Source organism: Alexandromys fortis, unplaced genomic scaffold, assembly GCF_014885135.2.
Source record: "Alexandromys fortis isolate MF-2015 unplaced genomic scaffold, M_Fortis_MF-2015_v1.1 scaffold_312, whole genome shotgun sequence".
NCBI lineage: Eukaryota > Metazoa > Chordata > Mammalia > Rodentia > Cricetidae > Alexandromys > Alexandromys fortis.
The window spans coordinates 372,708-386,369 of record NW_026068184.1 but is presented as its reverse complement, the minus strand read 5'-3'; the positions used below and the strand labels follow the sequence as shown (position 1 = coordinate 386,369).

Genomic DNA, 13,662 nt, shown 5'->3' with positions numbered 1-13,662 from the left:
CACTGGGGGGGGGAGCTGGAGACACGGCTCAGCAGCTAGGAGCACACGGGGAGGGGGGGGCGGGCGCTGGAGACACAGCTCAGCAGTTAGGAACATACTGCTCTTGCAGAGGACCTAAGTTTGGTTCCCAGCACCGTGTCCAGCAGGTCACCAGCCTATAGCACCGTCTCCAGAGGGTCCAATGCCCTCTTCGGGCACAAGCAGACACCCACACATAGATATACATATTTACATATCATTTAAAGCAAAAGAAGAAAAGAAACTTTTGTTGGGAAAGTAGGAAAAAAAACATCTAGAGAAAGCAGGTACTGCCCCAGTCCCTCTTCCCACAGGGTCCTGCTTCCCCAGGAATCTGGACATCCAGGAACATGTAGGTACCCAGGAAAGTTCTCACCTGGAAGCCCGACCCTGGTAGGAGAAACCTTGTCTCTTGAAATAATCAATCGCGTCCTCGGGGCAGGTCTTGAGCGTGTTCACACGCACAAACCGAGGTACCTGGAAGGCTAGAAGGCACAGCAGTGAGTGGGTAGAAGGCAAGCCCCTCCTGAGGGCCATCACCCTTCCCTCAGCCTAATTCACCTTGGCCAGGCCTGGATCTCTCTTGCAACAGGTCCTCATTTCGGCTCACACCCCGTTGAACCTTGAGCCGGGCCAACTCAGCCTTGAGCCTTGCCTGGTGCCGTCCCAGCAGAGTCTTCCATCGGCCTCCAGCCCCTCGAAAGCCTTTCCCCAGCAACAAGTCATACACTAGCACCTGGAGAGAGGAAAACAGAAAAACTATAAACACCATGAAACCCTTCAGTGAGAGGACTACGCCCTGTCCAGGTGGTCACGTCAAGGGGATTCTCTTGCTCAAGATCACCCAAGAAAAAATGGCCCGATATGGGAGCAAACACCTATAATCCCAGCAACCTCATATACTTAAGCAAGAAGACTCCACCCTGGAAATCAACCTGAGTTACCAATTTAAGACTTGCCTGCGCAACTTAGCAAGACTCTGTCTTAAGAAAAAAAAAAAAAAAAAAAAAAAAAACAAGGGCTGGGGACACAACACAGTTCAGCAGAACCTGCCTAGAATCTCCAGGTGAAGGGTTGTGGGCGTGGCTCAACGAGGACTGCCTGGCATCCCCCACTGAAGAGACTGGGAGAGCGGCTCAGCAGTAGGGTAGACAGCTTATCTAGTATCGGCCAGAGAAGAATTAGGGGTACAGTTCAGCGGTAAGTACCTGCCTAGATTGCCCTAGTGAGGGGCTGGGGTGTGGCTCAGTGGTAGAGCACCTGCCTAGAATCCCCCAGTGAGGGGCTGGGGGTGTGGCTCAGGGATAGGGCTCTTCCCTGGCACACCAGAGACTCTGGGTTCAATCTCCTGTGTCACAAATAGGCAGACAGACAGCAGAAGGCAGATTCAGTATTGAATCCCGGTGTCCTGCTTGCCTCACATGCCTGTCCCTCTCCCCCAGGAAGCCACCTGTTCCGCAGAGCTCTGGACCCCCAGCCTTCTTTGCCATCATCACTCTTTCCCGCTAGGTAGCATCTGCCCCCGCGAGCTTGTGTCTCCGCCTATTTAACTCTTCACGTAATGCTCCAGGTGAAGTCACATCCGTTCCAGCTCAGTTCGGATCCCAGAAAGAGGTGCAAAGCCAGGCGTGGGCGACAGGCCCCGGCCGCTGCTCACCTTGGCCAGGTGTGGCCGCAGCTTCTTCTCGGTGCGCAGGAGCCCGGCGCTAGCGATCACGGCGTCCAGCACGGCCGAGTAGCGCTGCGTCTCGCACACCAGCGCGTACAACTGCTTCACGTTCTGCGAGGGACAGGGGCGACATGCTGCACCCAAGGCGGGCCTCGCCTCCCACTCCCGCCCGGCCAGGCCCCGCTCCCCAAGCCCTCCTCCCCGCACCCGGCCTCACTACCTGGAAGCTGCTGGAATATACCAGGCTCTTGAGGGAGCCCTGGCGACTCTCCACGCCCGCCAACACCGCCGCCGCCGCCGCGTACAGCCCCATGCCGTCGCTTCGGCAAGGTCTTTACGACACTGTCGCAAAGCTCGGCTCGGCTTTGCGGCCGCTGCAACCTCCCGCACAACCGGGCTTCCGGAGTCCACAGGCACAACCCTTGTTTAGACTCCCAAGAAGCTGATTTGCGTTTTCAGCATCCAAAAATTAATTCTAAAGCCGGGTGTGGTGGTGCACGCCTTTAATCCCAGCGCTCGGGAGACAGAGGCAGGGGGAATCTCTGTGATTTGGAGACATAGTTACAGGACAGCCAGAGCTACATACATACCCTGTCTCAAAAGACCAAAACAAGGGGTGGAGGGAGTAATTTTACTTAACTCCGTGTAGTTACTTTGTAGTTTTGTTTGTTTGTTTGTTTGTTTTTGTTTTTTTTTTGGTTTTTCAAGATAGGGTTTTCTCTGTAGCTTTGGAACCTGTCCTGGAACTAACTCTTGTAGACCAGGCTGACCTCTAACGCACAGGGGTTTACCTGCCTCTGCCTCCTGAATGCTGGGACTAAAGGCGTGCACCACCACGGTCTGGCCAACTTTGTAGTTTTTTTAAGACCGTGACTTACTCTGGAACTTAGAATGTACACTGCCTCAGCCTCCTCCAGTGATGAGATGAAAGGCTCTGTGATAAAGCCCTGCCTAGATGCCTAGAATCCCCCAGTGAGGGGTTGGGGTGTGGCTCAGTGGTAGAGCCCCTGCCTAGAATCCCCCAGTGAGGGGTGAGGGGCGTGGCTCAGTGGTAGATTACCGATTTTAAATCCACTGATGGGGTGCTGGAGACATGTTTCAGTGGTTGAGCGCCTGCCTCAGCACTGCAAAATATAGACTGTTAAACAATGTGTGTTTGATAGAGCAGAGATTGTTGCTAGAAGAGGAGCACTTGCCTAGTATGTAGAGATCCCTGGGGTCAGTCCTCAACATTGATGATGCTGGGGTCAGTTCTCAACACTGAGGAGGAGGAGGAGGCTAGTGATGTAACTCAGCCAACAGAGTGCTTGCCTAACAGGCAGAAAGCACTTGGTTCCGGTTCCTCCACTGAATAAACCAGGCATAATGATGCCTTTCTGTACCCCAACACTCGGAAAATGGAGGCAAAGGGATCAAGAGTTCGAGGTAATCTTTGCCTAGCCAGTTCAGGCCAGTCTGGGCAACATAAGTCTCTGTCTCAAAATAATAGCAGTAGCTGGGCTAAGCAAGATGGTTCAGCCATCAGGAGCACATACTGTTCCTGGAACCTGTTAGGCAGCTCACAACCTTTTGTATCTCCAGCACCAGGGGAATCCCACAACTGCTGGCCTCTGTTGGTACAGCACCCCCAAACATACATGCAACTAAAACTAAAATATTAAAAATAGTAATAATAATTGAGAAAATGTCAAATTTATTGTTTTTAATAGATGTTTGACGGTTCCAATGATATCCTTAAGTATGTGTGGGAATGTTTCTGCCCTCTCGTGGAAAGAGTTGGGAGGGACAGGGTTACTCAGGTTGAGTGGATACAAGACCTGGAAAGGTGGACGGTAACACGGAAACCCTTAGGTGGTAGGGAAGGGGCTATATTCCCTGCCATAAATGTCCCAGAGACATGCATGTATGAAGAAACTTCTCAAGCAGTCCAAACTTTAAGACAAGCAGAACCCCTTAAATTCCAGTAACTAGCAGGATGGGCCAATGGGGAGACAACACCAGGGCAGTCTATCGCCGTGCAGGTGTGAGGTGGCCAGGCCCACTGGCTGGGGGCAGTACCATGGGCAGTGAATTGCTGCCTCTCTCGTGCCAACATGTGTCCAGGATAGGGTACAGCTTGCCCTGGAAGTCAGCCTGAAAGGTGTAGAGTGTCCGCAGATCATCAGGGCGGTCGGCATCGAAGAACGTGAGTTCCCCCTGTTCATAGTGTAGGTAGATGCCAATGCGATGGGGGTGGCCGGCCACAGGCAGTGGCAGACGTGGGCAGCCAAAAGCCTCATACACCCGGCCCTCTTTCAGACCAATCAGCCATACACCGTGCTCCGGGGACTTGCTCAGCTTGCCCTTGCGGCTGGCTGTGCCCTTGATAACTCCCAGGCGCCAGTCGCTCTTGCTACCCACTACCACCTCCCAGTAATGGCGACCCCACGAGAAGCCCTTGCTGGCCAGGACACAAGTGCTGTAGTCGAAGCGCTCAGGCTGGCTAGCCCGTCTCTGGGCAAGGAGGCCACAGTGTACCACTGTGTTGCCCTTGGAGAGCTCCAGGAGAGGGTGGGCAGTAGCTGGGTCAAGCTTGAGAGATTCTGGAGCTGGAAGAGAAAGAGGCCTGGGTTGGGACACAGAGACCTGCAGACCCTGCCCAGGAGGTGACAGCAAGCCTAAGTCCTCGGGGAGGGGATAAGTGTACTGCCTGTGTCTCCAGGACTGGAAGGGGCAGGCACAGAACTGATGGACAGAATGGATGAATGAAGGCTGGATGGCATAGGTGGGTAAGTGGTGAGATGGGCGAGTGGATAGATGCTGGCCACCATGGAAGAGTTTTACTAAGGAGGAGGCGTGTGCATCTCCTGACTTTCGCAAGTGTATGTGCCTATGCGCCCATTCCCACACGCTCTTTTCACTACCCCATGCAGGCTCCCTTAAAATTCTCTGTATGCCTCTGGGTGCCATCAATCGATTGAAAGGATAACAATTTGAAGCCTCACCTGGCAGAACTTTCCGGAAGAGTCTCTTCCACACAGTCAGTTTGATGTCGGCCTGGTGGAGACCTGGCTTGAAGGATATCGGGCTGAAGGCACCTTCCAAAGGCCGGGCCTGCTGGACCTCCGCCCTGTGTGCAGGAGTTCCAGTGATAGGGAGCTCTACGTCATGGCCGTCTCCCACCCTCCTCCCAGTGTGGGAGCCCACAGAGGCAAATCCAGCACCTAGGTCACACACTCATGCAACCACCGTTCCCTCCCCTCACACCTCCTTCTTGGAAGACATGCCTGCTTCCGAGAATTGGGATTCTGGGGAGCGGAGGAAGCCCTGAGCGAATGCGCAAAGTACCAATGAAGCCTTGGGTGACTGAGATCGTTGACCTGGGTGTGACCAGGTCAGGACCTCAAAGCCTCAGACTCATGGGATGGCAAAGCCTTTTTCTTGTCCCAGTACAGATGCTGACCGTGTGTAAGAGTCCAAGTGTTCACAAGATTGACTAGAGTGTGGGAAAATGCAGCTTCCTCTTCCTAGAGGCGAATGGTTTGAGACTGCTGACCCACAGACACTGCCTGCCAACAGTATGCAACCAACCCCCACCCCGTGCTGCGTATTATAAACATGCCGAGGCTCCAGGTTGCTGCAGAGTGGACGCCGCAGCCTCAGGGTGTGCACGTCCCAGCTGACACCAGCTTTTCTGTGTGTCTATGTACTTGCTCTTTCTTCATTCCCTCGCTGCCCAGGCAGGTTTCCAGGACCACGCCACGCTGGACACAGCGTGAGATGCTGCATAGCTGCTGCTATGGATGGTCTTGGAGGGGTCCTCCACAGGCTCATGCTCCCAGGCTTGCTCCCCAGACGGTAGTACTATTAGAAAGTGGTGGAACCTGGCTGGTGGAACAGGTCACCGCCTGTAGCAGGGCTTTGAAGGTCATACCCACCTCTGGCTTCAGCCTTATCTCTCAACTCCCTATCTGCCACCACGGGAACAAGCCCACGCTCCCACTGCCATGAATACTGTCACACCTTCCTGGCCGCAAAGGACTGAAATTCCTCTGAAACCAAAATGACTCTTTGCTCCCTAAGTCATTTGCATCAGAGAATGTGTTCTCAGCGAGACAAGGCAGAGCGTGGTCTGGGAAGAGGCGTCTAACTTTCCTGGGGACCTGTTAGAGATGCTGACCGACTGATCAGAAACCGATCCCCCTGGGAAAATTGGGTAATGTTTTAGCTAGCCTTCCAGGTGTTGCTGATGTGTGCCGACACCTGAGACCCTCGTCGACATCAAGTGACCTGGTTGCTCACTATAGCCAGGGAAGATTCTGCCCCCATCTGAGCTACGCAAATTATCTATTGTTTTCCATACATGCCTTCTAGGCATATGGCCCCAAAGACTAAAGGAAACCAAAAAGACAGGGCAGGCAGGGATATAACTCAGTGGGTATATTGCCTGCCAAGTAAGAATGAAGATCTGAGTTCAATCCCCAGAATCCGCATAAAAGAGCCGGTCATGGCGGCTGGTGAGATGGCTCACTGCTTAAGAGCGGTTGTTGCTCTTGCAAAAGACCCAGGTTGGTTCCCAGTTTCCCCATGGCAGATGACAGCTGTCCGCAACTCCAGTGCCAGGTGATCCAACTCCTTTTTTTCTGACCTCTTCAGGTACCAAGCACACAATCAGTGCACAGACATGCATGCAGGCAAAGCATTCATCACATTAAATAAAAGAATAAATCTGAAAAAGCCAAGCGTGATGGTGCAGTAAATGCTGGGAAGGAGGCAGAAACAGACAAATCCCCGGGAATCTCTAGCTGGCCAGCGTAGCCTACTTGATGAGCCCAGGCCAGTGAGAGACCTTGTCTCAAAAAACAAGGTAGAAGTTGTGTGAAAACACCAGCCAAGGCTGTCCTCTGGCCTCCACACCTATAAACGCGCATGCACAACACACATGAAGAAAACTGGGAGGGGCTGGAGAGATGGCTCAGCAGTGAAGAGCACTGGGTACTCCTCGCGAGGACCCAGCACCCATATGGCAGCTCACAACCGTCTGTACCTTCAGTTCTAGGGGCTCTAATGCTCCCTTATGGCTGTTGTGGGCAATTCATACAGATACACATGCATGCGAAACATCCACACACCTAAGATAGTAAGAATTTAAGAGAAAACAAGGAGCTGTACATCAGCAGGGTCTGAGGAAGGTTCAGAAACTTGAGATTTCCAGCACTCACATGGGCTCAACTCCCTTCCCAAGTCCAAAGAGCACACCTCAAGGGCCCTCATTGCTGCCTGGTACATCTCCCCCTCTCTCCCCTTCCTCACATATAACAGTTGACTTCAAAGCAGCGCTGAACTTTGTGGTCTGCACACCCGCTTACCCCCGTTTCTCAACATGGATCCCACTCTGCCTGTCTGCACACTGCAGGCTTGTCAGCTGTCACACCTATATGCCTCTGCCAGTCCCTGGTCATCATCTCCCCACAGCGTGTCTATAGCTTGAGGTCGTATCTGTTACCATAGCTACCACAGGGATGGGACCAATTTTTCCTCTATACCACTAGTCTGTGAGAACCCTGAGGGCAAGAACTTGACTTCTGCTGTTTTCCTTGGACTCAGTGACAGAGCCCCTGTGGGGAGCAGCTTAGGGTTAGAGAACAGGGAGGAACCACGGCGACGAGAGGCCTGTGCCCGCAGACACTAGCTGACCTCTGTCCCAGCAGCTTCAGTTGAGGTTGTTACCTGGAGGCCATGGAGTGGAACTTCTGGAAGAAAAGAGAAGAACGGGGTGGGGGTTACTGCTGTGTCGAACCTGCGTTGCTAAGGAGAGAGCTGGGAACCACACTCTTAGCCACTCACCCGGATGAACTCATGGTGACTCTCGTTACCAAACTGCTCCAGCACCTGCTCGGCCTGGGTCAGTCGCTCCTGGGCACCCTGAGCCTGCTCCAGCTGCATGTCCAGGGAAGCCACCAGGCCACGTGTGTGACCCTCTACCCCCTCTAGGCAGCGGGCTTTCTCTTCATCCACCAGGTGATGCAACTCCTGGAACTCTCTGCGGATCACCCAGCTGAAGACGTCGGACTCGTTCTAAGACAAGGAGGGCTGGTCACTGGGCAGCCACAGCTGGGCTGCTGGGCTGGGGGTAGCCTCATTGTTTTTCTGACCCATCCTGAAGGGGGCTCAGCCTAAAAGCCAAGTGGGTTGATGACAGCTGCAAGTTCACGTTGTGACTGGGAGCCCTAGAAATGACCCGCTCCTACTTTATAGTTTTTTGTTTTGCTTTGCTTTGTTTTCTACTTTTTGCAGTACTGGGGATTGAACCTAGGGCTGCATGCATGCTAGGCAAGTACCTTACCCTATTCCTTTGTTTGTTTGTTTGTTTTTTGAGACAGGATTTCTCTGTGGTTTTGGAGCCTGTCCTGGAACTAGCTCTTGTAGATCAGGCTGGCCTCGAACTCACAGAGATCCGCCGGTCTGTGCCTCCGGAGTGCTGGGATTAAGGCATGTACCACCACCACCTGGCTCCTTACTTTATTCCTAACCCTGATCCTAACCCTATAACCCTAAAGGAACCAGGGTGCAGTATGGTTGGTTATTTGATTGAGTCATTGTTTATGATTTTGCCGAGTCTCAGTTTGGAGCTTTACTGAATTACGTTTGACTGCTTTTACTGAGTCATAGTTCGAATTTCTGGCTGAGTCATGGCTTGATCTTTTTGTCAAGTCATGGTGTGCTTTTTGTTGAGTCATGGTTTGCCTTGGTTGAGTTATGTTTGGCTGTATTTATTTATTTAGGTTTTTCAAGACAGGTTTTTTTTTCTGTGTAGCTCTGGCTGACCTAGAACTTGCTCTATAGAGCAGGCTGGCCTCAAAATTGAGAGATCTGCCTGCCTCTGCCTCCCAAGTGCTGGGATTAAAGATGTGTGCCACTATGCCCAATTTATTATTATTATTATTATTATTATTATTATTATTATTGGTTTTTTTCAAGACAGGGTTTCTCTGTGGTTTTGGAGCCTGTCCTGGAACTAGCTCTTGTAGACCAGGCTGGTCTCAAACTCACAGAGATCCGCCTGCCTCTGCCTCCCAAGTGCTGGGATTAAAGGCGTGCGCCACCACTGCCCGGCCCAATTTATTATTTTTTTGTGCTTAGTCATATCTTGCCATTTTACTGAGTACCAGTTGGATTTTTGCTGAATCATCACCGGATCATTGCACATTTTGCTGTGTCAGAAATAAGCACTGAGGGTGGACGTGGTAGTGTGCACCTTTAATCCCAGCATTTGGGAGGCAGGGCCAGGTGAATCTCTGTGAGTTCAAGGCCAGCCTGGTCTACAAAGTGAGTTATAGGGCTACATAAAGAGACTCTGTCTCAAAAAGAAAAAAGAAAAGAAATGGGCCTTGGCATTGGTTTCTAGGTCTTTTTAAAAATTCATTTATGGGGGCTGAAAAGACGGATCACAAGTTAAAAGCATTTGTTGCTCTTGCAGAGGACCTGGACTCAATTCCTAGCACCTACTTGCAGCTCACAACTGTCTGAAATTCTAGTCTCAGGGGATCTGACACCCTCTCCTGGCCTCCCTGGGCACGAGAAACACACACAGTGTACATACATGTATACAGGCAAAGCACTCATACATACCAAAATAATCTATTTTTAGATCTATTTTATTATTTTATGAGTGTTTTGCCTATATGCATGCATATACATCATGTGACTTTCTAGTGCTCATGCAGGCCAGAAGGAGGGTGGCAGATCCCTTAGGATTGGAGTTATTGATTATAGTGAGGTGCCGTTTTGGTTATAAGAATTGAACCCAAGTCCTCTATAAGAGCAGGAAGCTTCACTGTTGAACCATTTCTCCAGCCTCTATTCATGATTTTAAAATACTGTTTATATAGCGCCTGTTGGTGTAGGAGGTCCTTCTCTCTTCATCAACAGCTTGTAATCGTTTAGATAAAATGATATAGTTCCCCGAGAGGCAGCAGCCGGCCATGAAGGGAAGCCGGATCCCACCACCCGAGGCCTCTGTGGGTCCCAGGCAGATGGGAGGTGGCAGGTGAGAGACCTCATCAGCAGGGCAGCCAGTCCCACAGGGAGCTATGGCAGGTGGGAGATGGATAGGCACGCCATGCAGAGAGAGGGTTTGGGTATAGTTTATTCAGTAGATTATAGAAGGAAAGGGAAGGGGGAGTGAAGGGGAAGAGAGAGAGGCAGGGGAGAAGAAGAGGTCTCAGCCACCTCTTCTGAAGAGAGATGGGGCAGAGAGAGAGAGGAGACTGGAAGATGAAGGAAGATCTGCTTACCTCAGCAGAAGAGGGGGAGTGGGCAGGACTTGTCTCTTAAAGGGACAGGACAGACCATTACAGCACCTGTTTGGTTTATGAATGAGCATGGCCCCCATAGGTTCATGTATTTGAATGCTTAGTCCTCAGTTGGTGGGACTGTTTGGGAAGGATTAGGAGGTGTGGCCTTGTTGGGGAGGTGTGTCACAGAGAGTGTGCATAAGAGAGTATGCATTTCAAAAGCCCAGGCCAGACTCAGTGTCTGTCTCTCTCTCCCTCTGCACCCACCCTCTTCTGCCACTTGTGAATCAGGATGTAAAGCTCTCATCTATGGCTCCAGAGCCATGCCTGTCTGCTTCCTGCCATGATGATCACAGACTAACCCTCTAAAACTGTGATCAAAGCTCCAATTAAATGCTTTCTTTTATAAGAGTTGCCTTGGTCATGATGTCTCCTCACAGCAATAGAACAGCAACCAACACAAGGTCATATAAAAATTCAAACTGCCAAGTTAGGCCAAATTCATTTTAGTCCACAGTGTAACTGAAACTCTAAAACAGAAGACAAAATGTGCGTGTCATTAAGCGTTCCTACAGTGTTGTTCGTTGGGTCATTGTCTGGTTCCCGGAAGTCCCTATAGCTTGGGGACAATAAACTGCCCCTCAGGAAATGGTAACTTTTGCTCCAGCCTCCATCCTCACGCGAATGGAGAAATAGCCTCACTTGGGGGTTGATCTTCCTAGACTCTACTATTCCTGGAACTCAAAAATTAAGACAGACGGGCTGGAGAGATGGCTCAGCGGTTAAGAGCATTGCCTGCTCTTCCAAAGGTCCTGAGTTCGATTCCCAGCAACCACATGGTGGCTCACAACCATCTATAATGAGGTCTGGTGCCCTCTTCTGGCCTTCAGGCATACACACAGAAAGAATATTGTATACATAATAAATAAATAAATATTTAAAAAAAATTAAGACAGTCACTTGTCTCTGTGCTTTCAGATTAAGTAACTAATATGCTTACATGCAAAAGTAAGCAAGGAAAAGTAAGACTAGCAAAAGCCCAGACACAAAGTGTAAAGAGATGCTGAGACTTTATGCTGCTTTGGCTTCCTTAGGAACTCAAAATGAAAAGTAAACACTTTGTTGTTGTTTTGGTTTGGTTTTTCAAGACAGGGTTTCTCTATAGCTCTGGAGCCTGTCCTGGAACTCGCTCTGTAGACCAGGCTGGCCTCCCCCTCACAGAGATCCACCTGCCTCTGCCTCCTGAATGCCACTACCACCCAGCGGAAAGTAAACACTTTGAACCAAAATTAGTTTCTAAATGCTTGTTGTATTAAGATTTATTTATTATTTAACTATTATTTAACAAATTGCTTAATTTAGATGTTATTTTATTTAAATTTTTTTATGTATACAGTGTCTGTCTGCATACATGCCTGTATGCCAGAAGAGGGCATCAGATCTCATTACAGATGGTTGTGAACCACAAATAAGGTTGCTGGGAAATGAACTCAGGACCTCTGGAAGAGTAGTCAGTGCTCTTAACCTTTGAGCCATTTCTCTAGCCTTGTTATTTTATTTTTTAATTTAATTTTCTTTTTTTCTTTTTCCTCTCTCTCTCTCTCTCTCTCTCTCTCTCTCTCTCTCTATCTCTCTATCTCTATCTCTCTTTTGAGACAGGATACTACTAACTCAAATAGACTGTCCAGGAACTTATAGAGATCCGCCTGCCTCTGCCTCCCAAGTGCTGGGATTAAAGGACCACCACTCATGGCTACATGTTATTTTAAAAAACTATCTCCAGGTCTGTTTTGTTTGCATTCATAGATGTTACATATTTAAGACATGTTCTTATATAATGCACATGTCCTCTGTGTTTAAGCTACAGTTTCCTAAGTTTTCCCTGAAATATAAAGTTGTTTTATTAGGAAAATGTGCTTAGAGAACACAGGTTTACTGTTTTGTCAGATAACGCTCAGGTTTCCACTGAGCGTGTCAGCCTTCCCTTACAAACTGAGCCCTGACAGAGGTAAGGTGTTTTTAGAAACATGTCTGTTAAACTTTATCTACGTGTTATCAACAGCTAAGTTTGAAAGCACTGTTCGTCCTTAAACACTGGTGTAAGTGACCTTCTGGATGTTCAATAACCATAGTTGGAGGGCAAAACCAATAACGATACAGGGTCTAAGACAACAGCCCACACTTTGGTCCATGCCCTCAGGCCAGCTACTTTCCAGGAAACCCCAGGATGCTTCTCAAGGGGTCCTGCAGCTCTGACAAGTCACCCATCCTCATCCTCTTGACTAGAGAGAGCTGTGGAGGTCCAGGGTTTACACTCTCAAGAGTGTACATTCTGAAAGTAGAGTAGCCCCAGAGTCAAATGTCCTCAACACTTCTGAGGGAAGCCACCTAGTCAGCAAGACCCTGAATATATCCCACAGTGTGACTGGCAGAGAACAGATTAAAGGAACCCAGGGCTCCTCCCCAGCCCCTAGAAGTGATCTTCAATTGACCTTGAGAGTAAAAATACATAGGTAACTTTTTGGTCACATACATGGTCTTAAACACTCAGTTTTAAAAAAATAGAACAGATGAAGAGTAAAACGATTTATAATAATACAGAAGAATAAAAACTAGGGCCAGGTGTGGTGGCACACGCCTTTAGTTCCAGCAGTCAGATCTCTATGAGTTCAAAGCCAGCCAGAGATATATAGTGAGATCTGATGTCACAAACTAAACAAACAAAAAACTAAACAGAAAAAGAGCGTGGGGGTGGAAGATTATATTGTAGAAAGGGACAGTCAGGTATTACATGCTTCTCCTCCAAACCCTGAGTGTGGCTTACAAACAAGACAAGTAGATCAAAGACAGCCACTCAGCTGTAATCAGATTAAAGGACCCTCATGCTTTTTCTAGCCGGGAGGTGGTGGCACATGCCTTTAATCCCAGCATTTGGGAGGCAGAGGCCAGCCTGATCTACATAGTGAGATCCAGAACAGCCAGGGTCACACAGAGAAACCCTGTCTCAGAAAACCAAACCAAACCAAAATCTCCATTATCTTCCTCCTAAGGCTCAGTGCTGAGTGAGAGCGTGACTAACATTGCTGTCCCTCCTCTGCCACTCCTAGCCCCCAACGCCGACAGCTTTCAGTCCAGACTGTTGTCCTAAGGGCAAGCAGACACGGGCAACACCGGAGTGTAGGGGAGACCTGGGCCTTGGGACTTTATCTCTGGGACTCCAGTCCTACCTTATCACAGTCTCAAAGGGCACTGAACGAAAGTCAACTTGGAACCAGTTCTGACAACTGGGTTCAATTCCCTTATAAGGAATGGGACTTCCCCACAGCCACCAGGGAATTCTTTGAACTTGGCTTTGTACAGAAGGCGCCCTTTTCTGTAAAGGACAAACTAGAAAAGGGCTATGGGCAGTTGGAGCTGGGGGTGGCTCAGTGCTTAGAATCCTGTCCTCACCTCGATTGTCCAGGGCTCCAGGTTGATTTACAGCATGACAAAAATAAAGACTAAAGCTCAGAAAATGTGGGTCAGGGACAGAGTCTAACAGTAGAACAATTGCCTAGAATCCCCCAGTGAGGGGCTGGGGCGTGGCTCAGTGGTAGAGCCCCTGCCTAGAATCCCCCAGTGAGGGGCTGGGGGTGGAGCTTAGTGCTAGAGCTCTATTTTTTTTTTTTTTTTTTTTTTTTTTTTTTTTTTTTGGTTTTT

General features: G+C 49.6%; 2 protein-coding genes across 4 annotated transcripts in view; both read right to left on the bottom strand.

Moving 5' to 3' along the window:
• Nucleotides 1-2,040, bottom strand: part of Nsun5 (NOP2/Sun RNA methyltransferase 5) — a 5,514-nt gene extending 3,474 nt beyond the window's left edge. For 2 of the 3 annotated variants that reach the window (XR_007589661.1, XM_050129285.1), the window contains exons 1-4: nt 1,908-2,011; nt 1,676-1,798; nt 580-754; nt 395-503 (exon numbers count right to left, since the gene is read on the bottom strand). Coding sequence is in view for 2 of the 3 variants with exons in the window: in XM_050129285.1 (XP_049985242.1) it covers nt 395-503; nt 580-754; nt 1,676-1,798; nt 1,908-2,000 (500 nt within the window). In the remaining variant the exon portion in view is untranslated. Of the gene's footprint in view, nt 1-394; nt 504-579; nt 755-1,675; nt 1,799-1,907 lie in introns of all 3 variants that reach the window. The other variant, XM_050129284.1, reaches the window with a different exon arrangement.
• A 1,368-nt stretch (nt 2,041-3,408) lies between these two features.
• The window catches only part of LOC126492730 (E3 ubiquitin-protein ligase TRIM50), an 18,606-nt gene continuing 8,352 nt past the window's right edge, over nt 3,409-13,662 (bottom strand). The window contains exons 4-7 of the mRNA XM_050129304.1: nt 7,514-7,744; nt 7,397-7,419; nt 4,672-4,796; nt 3,409-4,275 (exon numbers count right to left, since the gene is read on the bottom strand). Coding sequence (XP_049985261.1) covers nt 3,695-4,275; nt 4,672-4,796; nt 7,397-7,419; nt 7,514-7,744 — 960 coding nt within the window. The 3' untranslated portion in view covers nt 3,409-3,694. The remainder of the gene's footprint in view (nt 4,276-4,671; nt 4,797-7,396; nt 7,420-7,513; nt 7,745-13,662) is intronic.